General features: G+C 42.5%; 1 protein-coding gene across 1 annotated transcript in view; it reads left to right on the top strand.

Moving 5' to 3' along the window:
• The window catches only part of chd6 (chromodomain helicase DNA binding protein 6), a gene marked incomplete at its 3' end in the record, with an annotated part of 205,762 nt that overhangs the window by 165,161 nt on the left and 19,190 nt on the right, over nt 1-21,411 (top strand). Inside the window, exons 31-36 of the mRNA XM_079578449.1 lie at nt 4,899-4,959; nt 5,401-5,782; nt 7,973-8,181; nt 10,254-10,351; nt 12,047-12,769; nt 18,250-18,486. Coding sequence (XP_079434575.1) covers nt 4,899-4,959; nt 5,401-5,782; nt 7,973-8,181; nt 10,254-10,351; nt 12,047-12,769; nt 18,250-18,486 — 1,710 coding nt within the window. The remainder of the gene's footprint in view (nt 1-4,898; nt 4,960-5,400; nt 5,783-7,972; nt 8,182-10,253; nt 10,352-12,046; nt 12,770-18,249; nt 18,487-21,411) is intronic.

Consider the following 21,411-nt stretch of genomic DNA (forward strand, 5'->3'; position numbering starts at 1 on the left):
CACGTCACACAAGGGCGGAGTCTACAGTGAAGATCCCGCCCTTATGCCCTTTTTAGGAACATGCTTCGTCAGAGCTGGGGAGGAGGAGTCTGTAAATCCGCCATGACTTCCTCCACGACCGTGGTCATTATGGTAAACGGGGAGGAGTGAGCAGAAGCCGTCCATTTATATATACAGTCTATGGTCTGCAGTGTTTACAAGATACAGGCTAATGTTGCTAATGTTGCTAACTAGCAGTTTTGGCGATTCTGACGCCGTTTTAAGCCCAGGGGTTTATTCATCTGAAAAACTAACCCAGCGGCTAAAAAGTCCTCAGAAAATCCAGATTAAAGACATACAGCATGTTTGTATTGAGGGAAAATGAGCTGCAGCAGAACAATGAAAACGCTGTAGCTTCTCGCTAAGTTACTACAAACACACGAGAAAATCTACAGGAGCTGAAGTAAAGACGAAAAGAGACCATTTAAGAAACATCTCAATACTATTGTTAAATAAAAACACATAAATGAATAAAGCTCAGGCATTGGGAGCTTTAGGACATGAGCTTTTCTGTCTATGATGGACAGAGACATAAATATAAAAAAATATATTGAATGGAAACAAAATGGCTTCTGTACACTTCTGATATAACTTCTCTTAAAAGTGTCGCCTACTTTACTTAAAGGTACACTGCGTGATATTTTGGACTGTACTGTTGCCATCAACACAAAACATGCCGTCCATAACCAGCTCGACCCATAAAATGCCATTTTTGCAGTAGATAATCAAAGAATGGATCTGGATGAGGACCTAACATGTTTACCTCTCAATTCTACTGACTTAAAGGGACTATAAGGAGTCTAAAAATGTTCAAATTAAGTATTTTCCTCCCCCTACATGTTCCAGCCATGTCCTAATGTGTAGAATGAGCTCAGACCTGTTCACCACAACTGCCTCTAAAATCCTGTACTGTCACTCAGAAATGTGTCACTTCGGCCCGAATTGCCGTCATGCACGAGCTTAATATAGAAGGTGCAGTTACACATATGGCCTGAGGTGGCAGTAGTGAGTATAAAATGGCGAACTTGCTTCCAGCCCCTTTAAGTCGACATCTCCATGGAGACGAGCTGGAGACGTCCCCACTCCCGGTAGAGTCATGTTTTAGCAGAGGTGAGCCGCTCACAGCAAAAGCACATGTTTGTTTGAGGTATTTTTCAATGGTGAAAATCAATCAATCAATCACATTTTATTTGTATAGCGCCCAACAACAACCAGAAGGTGCCCAGAGCGCTGGAAAAGAAAAACGTCTATCATAAAATAAATTCTTGTATTTCAATTTTGTTTTTTGGGTGAAATCTTACGCGGTGTGGCTTTAAGGAAATGTAAATGAGTAAATTAACTAATTACGAACCAATCTGTTGAAGAAAATGCCTTGTACTCATATCAGCGAGTACTTAAATCAAAGTACTCGTATCGGTTTTAGAAGAAGTGGTATCGGTGCATCTACTACTGGACAAGTGTGACATTGCTCAACAGTTTTTGCTGTATACGTTCATCAAAAACACTAAAATGAGGTTCTGGCTTTCCATTTTGTCCGGTTATCTTTCCTCTGTTTGATGAAATGTTTGCAAATCTTGAGAAAATGAATTTGCATCGATTCTTCCTGCGATTGTGGCGTTAAAAAGTATTAACATTGCTTCGTTTCTGCCTGTATGAACCCACTTTATGAATTGATTTTACACAGCAAAGCCATAAACATGAATAAAGTGCTGTTAAACGTCTCTTGCTTGACGCTGATGTGCTCATAACGTCAGGCTAACGTTGCCCTCGATGAAGATTCTTAATTTGAGAGATTGTTTACTGTCGTTTTCAACAGCACCGATTTGTGCGATGGGAATTACAAAGCCTTTAGTGCGAGATTAGCAATTCATTTACCCGCCGTTTTGGAGCCGCCTTTGCCTGATGTTTAACCTCTCACCGCCCGCCTTTGGCCATTATATAGGCCTGTGTAGCACCTCATTTGAAAGCTAAGACCCACAAAACTGAGCTTTTCCCTCGCGTTGTTGCTGCGTTGTGTCACCTTTTGTAGGTTTTTTTTTTCTTGAGTTTTTGTAAAAAAAAAATTCTTTGAGTTTTTGTCACATTTTGTTGAATTTTTGTCCCTTTCAATTTTTTATTTTTGCCACTTTTTGGTTGAGTTTTTGTTGAATTTTTTTCTCTTTTTGGTTGAATTTTTGTCACATTTTTGTTGAGTTTTTGTCACTTTTTTGTTGAATTTTTGTAGTAGTAGTTTTATTCGGTCAGTTCATTCATTCCTTTAAACGTAAAAAACATTTCCAATTCTTTGTGGACAACACGACCGAAAGAGTTTAGGCTGAAGTGAAAACTTATTACGCCCTAACCCAGTGTACAGACTTCCACCAGAGAAAAACAAAAACAAAACACAAACATTAATAATGAACAATATCAAGTGTTAAACAGAAGAGAAATAATCCTGTATCTGAAGTTAGTCACATAAATTTCAATATTCCAACAAATATGTTACATACATTTGTTTTAAGTTAAATTAGTTGAAACTAAATCATGTCATTATTATTTTCTATTTATTTTTCTTTATTCCTCCTAAACTTATATATTCTTGAATTTTAGAAGCTTTAAACAACTTTTTGAAAGCTTTGACTGTTTGGGACAGTTTAAACTGATCTTCCACAGATTAACTCCTCTTACAGAAACACATCCACTCTTTTTATTCTTTTTAGCTTTTGCTTTTTTGAAAACAGCAGTTCCTCGGAGGTTATACTGACTTTTCCTGTGTTCAAAAAGCTCCTGGAGGAGGGAGAAGATTGTTAAATGCTTTGTGCACTATTACTAATGTATTTAGATCAACAAGATCATGGATTTTCAGTGGGCTCAGCTCTACAAAGACAGAGTTCGTCGGTGCATAGAAATCTGCTTTAGTGATGATTCTTATTGCCTTTTTTTGGAGTAGGAAAATAGGACAAGTATTGGATTTATAATTGTTTCCCCATATTTCTAGGCCATAATTTAGGTAAGGAAGTATGAGGGGGTTATACAGTAATAGAAGAGATTTTTTATCGAGTACAGTTTTCAATTTGCCAATTACAGCAATGGTTTTTGCTAATTTTGTTTTTAATCTACTTATATGCGATTTCCATTCAAGTTTACCATCAATGGTCACTCCTAAAAATGTATTTGCATGAACTCGTTCAATTTCTGTATCATTTATTTTTAGAGTTGTATGATCACTAATTTTTCTACTCCCAAAGATAATATATTTTGTTTTACTTAGATTCATTGAGAGTTTGTTTAGATCAAACCATTGTCACTTTTTGGTTGAATTTTTGTTGAATTTTTGTTGAATTTTTGTTGAATTTTATTTGAATTTTTGTCACATTTTTGTCACATTTTTGTCACTTTTTATTTTTGTCACTTTTTGGTTGAATTTTTGTCACTTTTTGGTTGAGTTTTTGTCACTTTTTATTTTTTATTTTTGTCACATTTTTGTCACATTTTTGTCACATTTTTGTCACATTTTGGTTGAATTTTTGTCACTTTTTTGTTGCGTTTACATCCTTGTTTTCTTCTCATTTTTTGTGGCTGTTTTGGTGCTTTTTTCCCAAGAAGCTTTTTGATTCGGGTAAAGCCAAACTGGAGAAAATGGGATCTGTTCAGGTGGGAGTTAAGAGGTTAAAAATGGCGACGGAAGCGAATCTTTCCATCGATGAAGAACACTTCTCTTTGTCACCTCCTTGTTAAATATCGGTGGAGGAGTTTTCTGATTTTTCCACAGTGTTGACTATTTATACACTTTATTGGGCGCAGTGTGACAGACAGAGGGCGAAGGTCGGCGAGATGTGGCGGGCGGATTGACAACCGCAGATATTTATGGCACAGACTCATCTCCAACGTGGCAGTCGGTCTGTTCAGATGATTCTTCCAAACACTGCGTCAGTGTCATGGAAATATAACAGAACGGATAAATATGAATACCGTAAATTCTCTAATACTGGCCTGTATTCCATTAGAGGCCGGGTCTCCGACAGAGGCCGGGTTCGCGGCTGGCGGAGGCAAATTAAAGCCGGTCTCTAAAACAGGCCGTGGCTTTTATTAGAAACTATAGCTGTAGAAATATTCCCCATGTTAGGAGTTTGTCTCATCCTGGTGTAAATGAAAACTCACGTGCAGGAAGTAACAAACTGAACCCGGGCCGAGGGGGACGCTGCGGAGGAGCTGATCCCAGCGTAACTTTGACACAGATTTAGCCACTTTTCAAACCTCTTGTAACGATATTTGGAAACAGGACAAATGTTGTGTGACCCTCCAGGGTTTTAGTAAAGTCTCCATCGCGTCTTCAAAGCACGTCCAGCTGCTCCGTGTGCAGGTCAGTCCCACGCCTCAAAATAACTCCTCCCATCAGCGCGAGCGTCTCGTCTTCTCTCGGGTCAGTCTCATGATCGATCACAAACACAAACGCTCCGTCTAAACTCGCCTTTTACACAAGATAACAACAAATAATCCGGTAAAAACGAAACAGAAACCTGCAGTGACGCTGATGTCAAAGCTCCGCTAACAGCAACAAAACACTTCCTGTTGTCCCGACAAAATAAAAGGCGTCAATGTTCCAGCCGCTGGGGGAGGGTTTGAAATGTTCATTAATAAATGAACCTAATATTTTAGGTGCAAATGGACACAAATCTCGCTTTTCTTTGTTTTCCTGGTCGTTCGTTTTGCTCAAATAGAAATAAAGGCCTGTCTCTAATCGTGGCCTGGTTCCAATAAAGGCCTGGTCCTGATGCCCTTGAGTAAATAAAGGCCCCGGACTATATTAGAGCATTTACGGTATAATTGAATGCATAAATGTTAGTGTGAGGGTTTCACTGAATGTTTTGTCTCTTCAGGGAGAAGACGAGACCTGCTCCAGCACTGAAGCCTCGGACAAACCCGACAGCACGGCCCCAGGTGACACACACCACCCCTGTTTTGTATCGTATGTTCAGAGCCGTTGGCGTGGTTTTTGCCCACGGTAGCACCGCACTTAGCGCTCACGCCTCACAGCAAGAAGGTCCCGGGTTCGATTCCCACCTGGACGGGGCCTTTCTGTGTGGAGTTTGCATGTTCTCCCCATGCCTGCGTAGGTTTCCTCCGGGTTCTCCGGTTTCCCCTACTACTAAAAACATGCACAATAGATTCCCCTCTGGGGCCAGGACTCCCCTGAAAAAGAGATTCTTAATCTCAGTGGGACGATCCTGGTTAAATAAAGGTAAATTTCTCAGTAATCTTGACACTGGCAGCAAAATATGTTAACAAATTGAATGTCCTCTGTTGTTTCTGGAAGGGCCTCTGTGAATAAACTTATTTTATTCATTGATGCCATTTCTTTCTTCCTGCTCTTCCCTCCAGAACCCGCCCCCGCCCCAGAGTCCCAGTGCCAGCCGTGTCTGGACCTCAGCGCTCAGGATGCCACTCTGGTCACCACGACGACCACCGGGACCGGGATGGGCGTGGCGGCCCTGCAGCTGGTGCAGACGCGCCCGCTCTGGCCCACAGGCCCCGCCCTCACGGCCCGGCTGAGGCGCCTGATCACGGCCTACCAGCGGTTCACGCTGCGCCGCGAGCCCATGCTGCGCCACGACTTCCTGCTCCACGACGGGCTGGTCGCCATGGGGATGGGCGGCGGGGCGGGGCACCACGGGCCGCTGGCGTGGCAGCTCGGGGAGGAGCTGCGGAGGTGCACGGTGGTGCCGACAGACGCCGATCCGCTCTTCTTAGAGTGGCAGAGAAGGCAAGGAGTTACTGCAGTATAACAACTGTTACGTTTGTATTTACACAATAGTATTTTGAACTAGTGTGTTATAATATACTATAGACAGAAAGCAGTTTCCTTCCAAGCAGAATGTTCAGATCTTGCCTGAAGTGCACATTGTTATATCCCAGTGACATTTCAGACATAACCAATGTTAAAGCAGCACTAAGTAACGTGTTTACCTTAATAAATCCTCTCCGTAGTCCCTGTGGGGGTGATACAAGTGTTTATGGGATGATTGGAGGGTCTTTCATCGCCCCCTGGTGTCTCTGGCCAGAAAACCATGTTTGCAACTCGACTGCCACCGGACCGGAGTCACCAATACACACTAATAGAATCACGAAGAAGAAGCTAGCAGGCTAACGGGTTAAGCTAACTGCGGGCTAACGTCACTTTAAACAGTATTTACAGCCAAGTTTGAGTGAAAAAACATGATTTCCATTGTATAATTGGATGTACAATATCCCTCTCTCTGTCTTTCCTGTCAGCGTAGTATTTACTCTCCAAGACAATTGGGACAAAAACCTGCTGTAAAGACGACGGTGGAACCCGCAACCCGCGCATCACTAGTAGCAACTATCCTACGAAAAAAAAAAAAAGATGGCCGCCGGTAGAGACTCGCTCGCCGTCAGTGACTGCGAACAGAGAGAGAGCATCGTACAGGAGCTTTTCTAAGGGATTTATTCCTCTACACCACCTCAGCCGAAGTGTGAGCATCGCAGGGGCGCCATCTACTGGTTTGACTCATGAGCTCAGGCGGTGTGTGCGCGACGCGTGTCCTGGTGGCTACGTGACGGAGGCGGAGGCGTGTGTGGGCGGGGCCACAGAGGCGTGTGTGTGGGCGGGGCCACAGAGGCGTGTGTGGGCGGGGCCACAGAGGCGTGTGTGTGGGCGGGGCCACAGAGGCGTGTGTGTGGGCGGGGCCACAGAGGCACAGAGGCAGAACCACGGGCAGAACTGATGACGTTTTCTGGACGCCGTGGACACGTCTCCTCCAACCGCAAAATATCAAATGTAGTTGATGCGTGAAACCAGTAGAGGCGCTAACCCTGCGGTTTTAGAAGTTTCCACCAAATGTCAACATATTGACTGGGACATGTAGCTAACTCTATTCAACAACCATTTAGACCGTTTATCAGCAAAAAAAAGTGGATTTGGTGTTTAGTTGCTCTTTAAGTAGACGGAGAAGTAAACAAAAGCAGGCGGTGGAGGCAGAGCCAGACGTCTGTGGCGTCTCTCGCTGCTACACTCACTTCTATGGGCCGCGGCATCAGCTGCATGGGCCAAAATCGCGTGTCTGTGCGATTTCGAAATCACGTTGTGTAATATTGCGATAAAATCGCAAATGCGTTTAATCGTTCAGCCCTATTGCTTAGTACTGCTTTAAAGATTTGTAGCGGCTCACATTCTGAAAGAACTGTATTTATGCTTAATATAGAGGCACTTGTTGAACTTTTGCACACTTAAAGGTCCAATATGGAACTCTTTATGCAGAAATAATAAGGTGTTTATATAACAGGTTTGACCCTGTCAGTGACCCAGGCTGTGGAGGCGGTTGGCAAGTCCTCTTTACTTTCCATCATGGAGGCCTCTCTGACGCTCCAGGATCAAATGTTGTTTCAGGTTTTTTGAGAAGGGTCGGGCCACTGCGGAAACGTGAAAAAAAATTAAAAAGACGTGTTCACCCACACACCACCCCATTCCAGTCGCGTGAGTCTGGCTGGAGGAAAAATGGAGACTGTCCTGCTCACGAATGCACCAGGTCTGGGGGTCAGCGAGATCTCACATAAGGAGGTTACGCCTTAGTCTGCCTTTAGAAACACAAGATCAGGCCCATAGAGGCATCATGGATAGTAAAGGTGACATGCTAACCACCACTCACTAACACTAACCAGTCAAATACCTTATAATAGAACTTTTTCACCCCATAAAAAGTTCCATAATGCAGTTTTAAATATAACCTTCTTTGCCTATGGGTTTGTTTGTTTGTTTGTTTGTTATGGTCAAAGGTGACAGAGGGTTCATAAGACAGACTGGCTGTGGGCAAATCAATCATGCAACAATCAACTTTGAGTGCTTTTTTTTTCTTTTAGCCGTCATTTTATGTGGTCGAACACATCTTTCCTGTTCTGTGAAGCACTTCTGAATGACGTTTTTGTGTTGCTGCAGATGGACCCGGCGTGAGCAGGCGGACTTCTACAGGACGGTCTCCTCGTTCGGGGTGGTGTACGACCCCGAGAGGAAGGTGTACGACTGGTCCCAGTTCAGAGCGCTGGCCCGACTGGAGAGGAAGACCGACGAGAGCCTGGAGAGATACTTCAACTCCTTCGTCAACATGTGCAGGACGGCCTGCAAGCTGCCCCCCAGGAAGGAAGAAGGTCTGGCTCACTTTTCATTTCGATAGGAAATTTTAAGGTAGAAAATGTTTGTTTTGATTTTAATGTGGAGATTTGGTTCGTTTTAGTCCAATTAGTTTTCATGAGGGGCCACATGAGAAGCCTAAATTGGGTCGGGGGGCGGCGCCAACAATAACTCAAACTTATTTTGCTCCACTTTGTGTATTTTGAATATACCTACCGTTAGTTAGTAGGACTATTATTTTCTGTAAATATTTAGCCATGTCAAGCCAAGGACGCACATGTGTGAGCATCGTTATTTAGGTTATTCAACTTTTTATCCTCCTTAACTTCAACCATCGCACTGAAAGCACCTCTGGCTTCTTTCAAACAGAGGTGGTTGGAAATGAAGGACTGCACAGTAGCCTGGCATCCAGACTAATCTCCGATGTTTATTAATTAATAAACAGGAGACAAGTCTGGCGACCCTGTCGTAGAAAAGCTACTGCTTGAGGCGGGACTAATGTGGGACGACCGAAGCGCAGCAGCCAATGTATCATTGGGACATTAACAATGGCGCTCCTGCCACACGGAGTTCAGGAAATGACTTCTGTCGTTTATGTCAGAAAAACTTAAGAACACAAGCAAACCGGAGCATTACGGGAAGCTTGTGTTGAAAAACTACAAAACAAAGGCTCAACAACGTGACGTTCAGGGAGCTGCTCTGATTGGTCGGTCGGCTCCATATCGCTGCGTCACCTCCTTTGAAAGTGCGCAATGGAGTGTTGCCAGACCCTCTTCTGTAAAGAAGCGGAGTCTGGTTGGCGAGACTAATGCTCTATAGCAGCGGGGCTTCAAAATGGCTTCCACTTATTGCACTACAAGCCTGTGTCACAAGTCACATTGTCGTCAATATTCATTCACTCCACACTTTGTGGTAGAAAGCTGCTATTGTAGCCACAGCTGCCCATGAGCAGACTGTCTATTTCCCACTTGACTACAATGTGTTGTGTATATCCTGATCTCTTCTTATGTCAGTGCCCTCTGCTGGACACCTGTGGAATTCTTTCCTTTTATTTCTATTTACGCTGCCCCCTAGTGAGGATTCCGGTAATTTCTTTAAAGAAATCATAACTCCGCACAGGAATGGGCTTGAGACTTACTTCTTTTTTGGACAAACTTATGAATTGATGCCCTACAGGTCGTGGGTCGGGCTGAATCATCTCATGGGCCGGATGTGGCCTGCGGGCCGTATTTGGCCCATGTCTGCTGTAGTCATTAAAGGAGCTGCACCTATTATACAGGCATTTGTGGAAAAAAAGAGATAACTGTGGAGCTATTTTAGCCATTGCTATCCCAGAACTAGTGGCAATGCTCAAAACAATGTGCCTTGTGCGCTCTAAAATTGTAGAGCTTATGCAGTCCGGTTCCCAAAGTGGGTCCGGGGCCCCCTGGAGGGCCTCAGAGGCTCTACAGGGGGGGCTCCCAAAGCTTGTCTAAAAACAAGTACATTAAAAATATATATATTTTATAAGGAAGTTTACATTTATTTGCTTTATTACAAAACTTGAAACCAGTATTTAATCTACAGTCACTGCTAGATGTTGCTGGACCATGTTGGGCCGCGATGTCCTGGACTCTGGGAATAGCTGGTCTTCAGGATAACGCAGCAATCATGTCCTCTCCCGATCCGCTTTTACACGAGCTAGAAGACGTGTCAACAAAACCCGTTTGGAACAATGACTCACACACTTAAGCATATGCCATGAGTGCCTGTTTCAACTTCCTGAAAACCTTTGGATGTTGTGGCTGTGACTATAAGCTGCTACTTTTTTCACACACATTTAACCCGGCGATGATGCAGTTAATTTATTGCCGATATTTTTTCGATCATATTGAATAGTGTGTCATGTCGTGCGTCTGGGTCCAAACACACTCTGCTGTTTCTGATGAAAGAACTCCGATGTGAGAAAGAAGCAACAACAGCTCCAAATCCAAACATAACATGACATTCATTCTCATTCCGTCCAGTTGAGAAAGCAGAACTAGAGCAGAACTGAAGTTTTTACATTGTGATGACGACTGATTTTGTATTTCATGATTGTTTGTTGCAGGTCTGGTGGATCCCGCGTTGGTCGTGGAGCCTCTGACTGAAGAGCGAGCTGCCAGGACGTTGTACCGCATCGAGCTGCTTCGAAAGATCCGGGAGCAGGTGCCGATTCCTCTGGCTTTGTTTAAAACTGAGCACAGCCTTGATTAAATATGCCTGAGCAACATTGTAAATTTGTACTAAAAGCAATTACTGTAGCTTCCTTAGCTATAGCTTGACTTTCCGTGACCATTACCACAGCGTATCCTTTGTGTCTTAAAGAGGGGGTGTTCTGCTTTTTTCAGTCACATAGCATCAGTCTATATCACACTACAATGATGACAAACCTTCTGTTGGTCTGTAAATGCAGTAAATTAGAATAACTGCCTTGTATAAAATGTCTCTCTCAAAATGGCTGTAGTGAATGTCTTGTCTGTCTCTTTAACCTCTTAACTCCCACCTGAACCGAGCACATTCTCTCCAGTTTGGCTTTACCCCAATCCAAAAGCTTCTGGAAAAAAGCTGTGAAAATAGCGACAAAACTGAGACGAAAACAATGATGGAAATGTGAAAAAAAGTGACGGAAAATGTATGAAAAAGTGGCAAAAATGTCACAAGAAATTGACCAAAAATTGACGAAAAAGTGACAAAAATGTAACAAAATGTGACAAAAATTTGACCAAAAAATTACAAAAAATTGATTAAAAAAAAAGAAAAAACGACAAAAATGTGACAAAAAAAATGACAAAAGAATATGACAAAAATTTGCTAAAAATGTGACAAAAAAGTGACGAAAAATTTATGAAAAAGTGGCAAAAATGTCACATAAATGTCACATGAAATAGACCAAAAAAATGATGAAAAAGTGACAAAATCTAACAAAATGTGACAAAAAAATTACAAAAATATGACAAAAATTTTATAAAAAATTGACCAAAAAATTACAAAAAATTAAAAAAAAAATTGAAGAAAAAATGACAAAAATATGACAAAAATTTGCTAAAAATGTGACAAAAATTGACGGAAAAAATATGACCAAAAAATGACAAAAAGTTACAAAAAAAATGACAAAAAGTTACAAAAATGTAACAAAATGTGACAAAAATTTGATAAAAATTTGACCAAAAAATTACAACAAATGGATTAAAAAATTGAAGAAAAAATGACAAAAATGTGACCAAAAAAATGACAAAAAATTGCTAAAATGTGACAAAAAAGTGACGAAAAATTTATGAAAAAGTGGCAAAAATGTCACATGAAATAGACAAAAAAAATGATGAAAAAGTGACAAAATCTAACAAAAATGTGACAAAAAAATTACAAAAATATGACAAAAATTTGCTAAAAATGTGACAAAAAAATGGACACAAAATGTGACAAAAATTGACCGAAAAAATATGACAAAAAGTTATAAAAATGATTTGAATACCCAACAAAAAAAATTATGGAAAAAAAAATCTGTTGACGTGAGGAAAAAGATCCTCTCGGTTCAGGCGGGAGTTAAGAGGTCACGAACCTCTGAGCCTTTAGACACGCCCCCTCCACACGCTGTCTGTGGCATCAGTGGGGAGGGGGTTCTGCTGAGGAGCAGTGGTCGGTTACTCGGCTGGTGACGAAAGCTCGGAGGCGTCTCCAGGAGGTGGGGGCGTTCCTAGGAGGACTCAGGCAAACCTATCCCTAAAATGGCCGCCATCAGAGTTTTTACAGATTACTCAGAAATGCGTGAATGTGCCAAGGCAACACTTCAGCCATGTTTTTAATGAGGGAGTGACAGAATAACATGATGGAAAGCTTGTCCCCTTGTACCTTCCCCTCCAGGTGCTCCGCCACCCCCTGCTCTCGTCCCGCCTGCAGCTGTGCCGCCCCTCCCTGTACCTCCCCGTGTGGTGGGAATCCGGCAAACACGACCGGGACCTCCTGATCGGGGCGGCTCGGCACGGACTCTCCCGCACCGACTTCTACATCCTCAACGACCCCCAGCTCAGCTTCCTGGAGGCCCACCGCAACTACGTCAGAGGCCACCCCGGCGCCCCCCATCACCCGCACCACCCGGGGCTGTCGTCACACCACGGGATGCCCCAATCGAGCGGCCAGTTGCCCCACTGCTGCCTCTACGATTCGGGCATCCCGCCTCCGGAATACCAAGCTACGCACCAGCAGCAGCAGCAGCAGCAGCAGCATCACCCAGTGCCTTCAGCCGCCCCGCAGATGGACCCCCACGACCCCGCGCCCCCGGGCCTGGGCATGGCGGCCGTCACGCGGGCAGCCGACTTCATGGACTGCCCCCCCCTGGACGAGTCGCTGGAGCTCAGTTCTTTGCAGCACGACGCGGACGGTTTGCACGGGGGGAAGGGCTCCAAAGACGCCCTGAACGGCTTCCCCTTTAACTCCGCGGCGGGGGGGCAGAGCATGCTCAACTCGTACGGCGTGGGCGGGGCCGACCTGGACTCCAAGCTGAGGAGCGACGTTCTGGTCGGGGAGCAGGGGTCGTCCGAGGAGAGCGGACTCATGGCGCCGTCTGTGGAGCTCAACCAGATACAGGTGAGGGGGGGGTTTGGGACGGTTTCAGGCCGAGTGGGGAACGAACAGGGTAAAACTATCGTCCTGTTAGGGTCATTCGGTCTTGTAGTAATGGTGACAACATGTTCTTATACACGCCTTTCAGTCATGTGACATTTGTTGTCATTTTGAATACCAAAGTAGAATTATGCAGTACGAGAACATGTAACACTATCTTTATTCAGGTATGTAATTTCTCCATCTGTGAGATCAATAAAGTATCATCTCTCGCTCATCTGTAAATGACTGATTGACAGTGGCATTTTTATGTAACACATAATCATTACCCCAGAGAGCGCACGTTTATGTGAAGAGACCAGTGAGTCAGTGTTTAAGCTGCTCAAGACGTTAGCATGCTACTGGTTAGCATTTAGCTTCAACAGCTCAGTTCTCCAGCAGTGTTAATTTCGACGACTAAAATATTTAGTCTTAATTTTAGTCAAAGTGATATTTTTGTGACTAAAATTGGACTAAAACTAAGTTAAAAGTTTTTCATGAGACTAAAACTGTGACTAAAATGTCCAGATATTTTAGTCGACTAAAATAAGACTAAATGAAAAAAGACTAAAATCATCCAAACTTGTATTGAGCGTCTGAAAGAGCCTCAGATCATTTAAATTCTCTGCTAAAGGATCAGCTCTGAGCTTTGTTCATGTGGAGCAGAAACATGAAGCAGAGGAACTACATTAAATATGATTATAATCAATATTATCAATGCAAAGTCGACTTTTAAATTTAGTCGACTAAAACTAGACTAAAATTTAAGATATTTTTTTGACTAAAACTAGACTAAAATGTAATTACATTTTCGTCAAAAGACTAAAACTTAATTAAAATATGTTGTCAAAATTAACACTGGTCAGAACCAAGCACATTTTCTGCAGTTTGGCTTTATCCAAATCGAAAAGCGTCTTGGAGAAAAAGCATCAAAGTAGGGATGAAAACAAGGAAGGAAACACAACACAAATGTGACAAAAACGTGAGGGAAATAATGACAAAAAGCGACATAAACATGACCAAAAAAAGCGACGAAAACACTGCAAAAACAGCTTGACAAAACTTTCATTGGCTGTGGCCATGAAATGAGTTGTTTATGTCGCTTCTGTGTGTCGCTTTGGAGACCCTATATTCACTCACGTTTCTCCTGTGCGTCCGAAATTTGGGCGTAAAAGTCGTATAATGTGTGCTTACAGTGAAAGTCATCAGAGCTTGCAGAGTATAAACCCAGCTTTGAGAATAGATTAACGGTGATATTTTTTTTATCGCCCGATAAGAGTCTCGCGTTAACGCAGCACGTTAACGCCGATAATGGCCCACCACTAGTATATATATTTATAAAATTTTTCAGTGATTTGAATATTAATTGGAATTTAAATCCAAATCCATTACATTTTAAAAGTTTGTTTTTAGCCTAAATATTCAAAATCGATCAATCTTGAGAAAGCACTTTATATTTTGAAGTAGATTAAACACATTTTGAAAAGAAGAATTTGGCTTAACGCTGACGTTTGCGACTTGAGATGACTTGCGGCTAAAGAAAGACTTGACTTGACAAAAGCTATGACTCGACTTGACTTGAAATAATGACAAAAAGCGACATAAACATGACCAAAAAAAGCGACGAAAACTCTGCAAAAACAACTTGACAAAACTTTTGTAGGTCTTAGCTTTCAAATGAGGCGTTACACTGTCGCTCTCCAGCAGGGTTCATTTCGTCGACTAAAATATTTAGTCTTAATTTTAGTCTTAAGTTATATTTTTGTGACTAAAACTAAATTAAAAGTTTCTCATGAGACTAAAATGTCCAGATATTTGATTCGACTAAAATCAGACTAATTAAAAATGAAAAGGAGAGACTAAAATCATCCAAACTTGTATTGAGCGTCTGAAAGAGCCTCAGATCATGTAAATCCTCTGTTAAAGGATCAGCTCTGAGCTTTGTTCATGTGAAGCAGCTCCATGAAGCAGAGGAACAACATTAAAGATGATTATAATGAATATTATCAATGCAAAGTCCACTCAATTTACTTGCAATTTTAGTCGACTAAAACTAGACTAAAATTGAAGATATTTTCGTCAAAAGACTAAAACTAAATTAAAATATGTTGTCAAAATGAACACTGGTCACACGGCACATGACTGCTGTAAATAGTCTAAGAATGAGCAAAATCAGGCAGTTTTGCTGGAAAAGTGCGGGCGTGATTGTGTTCTTAACCTCTTAACCCCCGTCAGAACCAAGCACATTTGCTGCAGTTTGGCTTTATCCAAATCGAAAAGCGTCTTGGAGAAAAAGCATCAAAATAGGGATGAAAACAAGGAAGGAAACACAACACAAATGTGACAAAAACGTGAGGGAAATAATGACAAAAAGCGACAAACACTGCAAAAACGACTTGACAAAACTTTTGTAGGTCTTAGCTTTCAAATGAGGCATTACACTGTCGCTCTCCAGCAGGGTTCATTTCGTCGACTGAAATATTTAGTCTTAATTTTAGTCAAAGTGATATTTTTGTGACTAAAATTGGACTAAAACTAAATTAAAAGTTTTTCATGAGACTAAAACTGTGACTAAAATGTCCAGATATTTGAGTCGACTAAAATAAGACTAAATAAAAATGAAAAGGAGAGACTAAAATCATCCAAACTTGTATTGAGCGTCTGAAAGAGCCTCAGATCATGTACAATCACTGCCAAAGGATCAGCTCTGAGCTTTGTTCATGTGGAGCAGCTCCATGAAGCAGAGGAACAACATTAAATATGATTATAATGAATATTATCAATGCAAAGTCCACTAAATTCGTCTTAAATTTAGTCGACTAAAATTAGACTAAAATTGAAGATATTTTTTTGACTAAATCTCGGCTAAAATTAAATTACATTTTCGTCAAAAGACTAAGACTAAAGGGCCAACGTTATATCTTACATCTTCACGTCACGTTGCTTCTTCTGTGTCTGGTTGTTTCTTGGGTCTTTATTCGATCTTGAGTCGTCCTCTTTCAACCATTTCTTTGCACTTGCATAAGCCGCCGTGTTTGTTTTGTTCCCAGGCAGTTTGTTTCTTAATGGGTGACTTCGTCTGTCGCGGTCGCATTGGAATTGAGGAGGAGGAGATTATGCCCTAGATTCTTTGTTAGAGTAGGCGGATCAGCAGAGGTGGGAGACTCGACCAAAGCTCCAAACAGACTTGACTCGACTCGGGACTTGCTGTGACTTTGTAGTTATTATTTATTTGAGTGAAACTGCTGAAAGAACAGGATTTGTTGAGTAAAAGCGGTGTATCTTTATTTACATATGGGAATTAGCCACATGCTTTTTCGACAGAGCGCGTGTAATCAATACGGCGGGAAAAGGCAGGAGGAAATGCGTGTTTCTTTGGATGCATTAAAGGTTTTCTACAGTGAGTGAAGAGGTGAAGATTCATAGACATTTATTAAGGACAGGAAAACGTGTGAAGCAATGACTGAAGCTACAGAACAGACAGAAGCCTCTGGGGCGACGATGCGTAAGAGCTGATTAATGACAGAAATCTTGGGGGCTTTTCTGTGTTTTAAGGCGTTCTCATGAAAGTTACAGTATTTCCACAGCCACACAGAGCCCAGTGACAGCAGGACTGACGGAGGTGCGGAATCTACTTTGAGCAGGGGCGAATCCGAGTATACAGGGGCTGGGGCAGTACAGGGGAACCACTGACAGAAAAACTGCCAGAAACATAAAAACAAAAATTATTATTATTTTATATTTAGGGCTGAAACAACTAATCAATTAATCGACGACTAATCGATTATTGAAATAGTCGACAACTATTTTAGTAATCGATTAGTCTGTAGTGTTTTGTACATTGTAGATTTCATGAATATCTGTCTGAGTCTCGTCCAATCAGAAAGCAGAATTGGCGTTAAGAGCCTCCTACAAACATTTACTTTAAGTTCACTACATCCTCAAGCAGCACCACTTTAGCTTTATGTGATGAAAAAAATAGAAAAAATAAAATTTTCTGACACCATTCACAGCCAATCGATTAATCGCAAAAATAACCGATAGATTAATCGATTACAAAATAATCGTTAGTTGCAGCTCTAATATTTATCTTTCAGACTGCAGGGAAAAGCAGCTCATGTTTAAAAGACTGTTTCCATTTTTTTCCTTAACATGCTGTCATAGAAATGTTGTACATAGACTGGAGCATGTAAAATATATATGTATGTATATATATATGAATATTAATTGGAATTTAAATCCAAATCCATTACATTTTAAAAGTTTGTTTTTAGCCTAAATATTCAAAATCGATAAATCTTGAGAAAGTACTTTATATTTTGAAGTAGATTAAACACATTTTACACCATGGTCTGGGTGATACTGGACTCTGATTGGCTGGTGCATTATTTTGGTGTAACCGCACACGTAGTCCGGTAGTTAAATCACTGGGATGTCACTCCGCTGTGGCATCGCCATAGCAACGCCTGACACAGCTGAATCAGATAAAGGTGTAATTAGTGACTGACAGGAACGTATGAGATGGATTTAGTGTTTGCTAAATGTTTGTAGAGGAGAGTGAGCAGCTAGGTTAGCTACTGTTAATAACATATGAGCTTTACATTTCTATTGGAAACGGTTAAGGCTATTCATCATTTTCAGGCGTACATAAAATGATCCTGCATTGAAGCATCTTTGTCTGGATTAGTAAAGTCAAACATGTTAGTTTGAGTTGGGGGGGCCCAGGTGTGAGCGACTCCACCGCAGCTGTTTCCATAAACAGTTGAGCTGGTTGAGCTAGCTAGCTTTAGCTTCAGGTTAAACCTTGTAAAAGGTAAATAACTCCTGCCCACGAGTGCCGCATATCGGTGTTTACTTCCAGGGAAAAGTGTTTCCGGGTTAGTCCTGTTGTGTTGTGATTCTGTGCTGATGTTGTGTCGTTGAGCCTGACTGAGATCCTCGTAATAGCTGCGGAGAATGACTCGCTCTGAGACCAGCCTTCAGTGACCGGCTAATAACCCACACAAAATAGTCCCGTAGTCTGGCAGATTTAGTGACTTTAGTCAATGAAAAACACATTTATTATAAATGTTAGGTTTGTGGGACCCTGGTATAAGCGGATTAAACAACGAGGAGCCGCGTTAGACGTTATAATGCAGGAGGAACAACACTGTGTCGGGCGTTAGAACCGTCTAATGCACGACTCCGAGTTTAATCCTTACTTGAAAAGAAGAATTAGGCTTAACGCTGACGTTTGCGACTTGAGATGACTTGCGGCTAAAGAAAGACTTGACAAAAGCTATGACTCGACTTGACCCCATAACCATTGACCTGCTTAGGACTTGGACGTTCACGATTTGGGCTTGACTCGAGACTTGCATTTCATGACTCCCACCGCTGCTGATCAGCCTGTGTCGTTTGTCTAAGTTGCAGAAGGTAAATAGTTTTATCAGACTCACATGCATCTCCTCCTTGTCCCCCCGCAGGCTCCGTGGGACAGCACAGAGGCGTCCAGCCCGGCCCACCACATGTTCAACGAGTCCGACCCCATCCTGGGCCCGTCGGGGCTGGAGCCGGGGTTCCTGGAGGAGGACGAGGAGGACACGCGCGGCGCCGACAGGCCAGAAGAGGGCGCCACGCTGGAGGAGTGCCTGGGACTCCCCCCGTCTGCCTCCCCCTCTCACCCCTCAGCCGGCGACACGTCCACGTACATGCTCTTTAAGGTGCGAGAAATTCACTTGTTTCTTAACGCAACAGTCATGGATAAAGTACAAACAAAACAAACTCTCATTAAAGGCGTAACATCATTCTGTTACCACTTACACAAAACATGCTCCTAATGATCATTCTGCAGGAGTTTTTTGGTATAGACTCGATCTACACCTTAGTGATTTGTTTAAGGCGAGACACGGCAGGTGAAAGTATTGATTCCTCCCTTTACATCTTAGTTTTCATGTCAGATATAAAAATGATGATGTTTATTTCATGATGTTTTGTCTGCGAGGTGGGGGCGACCCGGAAGTAGAAAGGCCGTCTTTCCCGCGGGTTTTCATTCATAAATATTGACAGATTTGACATCCACGTGTCCTGCTAAGGGGCCCCGTGATGACGCTTTCACCCAAATATGGTGTTTTTCCTCCTACGAGACGCTGGAGCGGAAAAGTGGAAGAACGGGCCGAGCATGAGCACTCGCTACAAAACTTCAGGGCTGGTTTTCTCTGAATGAGAGAAGCCGCACTCGGGCAGAGCCTGAGCCCTTATAGAAGCTCCCACAGACTCCAAACTTTACAGGCTGAGACACAACAAGGTTTAGAAGGTTTTTTCAGAGGGATTTTTTAATATCTAATTCCTAGCCTGATTTATTCAGCTTTGAAACAAACAAAAAAGGCGGAATTTGAGTTTTTACAGATTTTTTCACTGATGATTAGTTTATTGAAAAACATCCCAAATCCCTCTGAAAAAATCTTAGTCACTAATATGTCAATAAAATAAAACCATTTAATCTGGCTCAATTCATTATTTTGATTTCGTTGCCCAAAATATAGGCAATTTTGGCCATTTTAATGCTCAAAATGCCTTATTTTTTTGTGAAAACATGAAATGACAGAAAAAATGCAATACATTTTTTTCTCATATTTATATCTGTGATGTTCAGCAAAAGTTTCAAATTGAAATCTCTACATTTATTTTTTTTCCCCTATTCACCTGCAGTGTCTCGCCTTAAGTCGTTTATTTTCTTGATCTAGGTCCGGTGGTGCTTGGAAGGTCAAATTTTTAATAAGTTGGTGCAAAAAGTTTGAGAAACACTGAACATTATGTGACAGCTGGTTAATACTGTAATATCACAGGGCTAAACCCAATGGAAACAAAATGGGGCATAAAAAACTCCAGACTGAACTAAACCCTGTCCTTAATTCTGACATAAAACTTGAACTCTTGTTTGTCTCTGCTCCTTCTCTCAGGTCTTTATTAGAACTAGTGTGTGTTTGATTTTGCATTGGGGCAACATTAAAGGGAGCGGCTCCAGTCACGGTCCGTGTGGCTGAGCCTCCAGGGTAATCACTATCAAACTCTGGAGGTAATCGTGTCTTTATGGGGGAAGTATGTGAGCCTCATCATGCTTTGTGTCTGAGAGCAATTTAGACATTATTGCTCATTACGACCATTTGCTTTTTATCAGCTACAATAGGGCCGAGCGACCGGGGGGAAAGTCATGTTTGTCATGAATCCATCTCAGTTTGGTGTCAGTTAAATATATTTTTTTAATATTAGATTACATGTGTTCCTCCTTTAGTATTACGGGCTGTTTGAAGTTCTATCAGGTCAACCTAAGAACTTTATTTATCCCACCGTGTTTGTTCATGTCCCGAACAGGTCCCGCAGTAGCGCAGGTCCATGTCTATGGTTTACACTGAGCTCCATATTTTTTTCATGTGTGTTAATATGTTCAGAAAGCATTGATAGTCCTACACAAACTGACATAGTTTCAAAAAAGTTTAACAGTTCTTATTATATATTTAAAAAAAAGGATAGAATATTTTTGAACAAGATAAACCGTATCATATCAGGAAGATTGTTCTCAGTTTGTTTCCTTCCAGTGAGCTTTCGCTTTGCAGATTTGGGAAATGCCTCTGACAGTGATCGTTGTTAAATTCATAAAACTGCGGCGAGAGTGAATCTATTGCAATCTGCCACCGGGAGAACCGTAACACATTGTGCCATCGTGCGGAGGTATCCGGACACGGCTTACGCTGGCGCTGCAGCCGCACTATGGGGCGACTCGTTACATTCTCCCACATCAGCATTTCAGCTAAAGCGCTAACGTTAGCTTCCCGCTATAGAGCTGTGGGAGACGGTCACGCTAACGTTAGCTTCCTGCTATAGAGGGAGACGGTCACGCTAACGTTAGCTTCCTGCTATAGAGGGAGACGGTCACGCTAACGTTAGCTTCCTGCTATAGAGGGAGACGGTCACGCTAACGCTAGCTTCCTGCTATAGAGGGAGACGGTCACGCTAACGTTAGCTTCCTGTTATAGAGGGAGACGGTCACACTAACGTTAGCTTCCTGCTATAGAGGGAGACGGTCACGCTAACGTTAGCTTCCTGCTATAGAGCTGTGAGAGACGGTCACGCTAACATTAGCTTCCTGCTATAGAGGGAGACGGTCACACTAACGTTAGCTTCCTGCTATAGAGGGAGACGGTCACGCTAACGTTAGCTTCCTGCTATAGAGGGAGACGGTCACGCTAACGTTAGCTTCCTGTTATAGAGGGAGACGGTCACGCTAACGTTAGCTTCCTGTTATAGAGGGAGACGGTCACGCTAACGTTAGCTTCCTGCTATAGAGCTGTGGGAGACGGTCACGCTAACGTTAGCTTCCTGCTATAGAGCTGTGAGAGACGGTCACACTAACGTTAGCTTCCTGCTATAGAGGGAGACGGTCACGCTAACGTTAGCTTCCTGCTATAGAGGGAGACGGTCACGCTAACGTTAGCTTCCTGTTATAGAGGGAGACGGTCACGCTAACGTTAGCTTCCTGCTATAGAGGGAGACGGTCTCTCATTAGGAGCTTCTGAACCCGTCACCTCGGACCTGTTTGCCGTGGGAGACCCTACCAGGGGCACGAAGCCCCCGACAACAGAGCTCCA

Source organism: Gobius niger (genome assembly GCF_951799975.1).
Source record: "Gobius niger genome assembly, chromosome: 20".
NCBI classification, from domain to species: domain Eukaryota; kingdom Metazoa; phylum Chordata; class Actinopteri; order Gobiiformes; family Gobiidae; genus Gobius; species Gobius niger.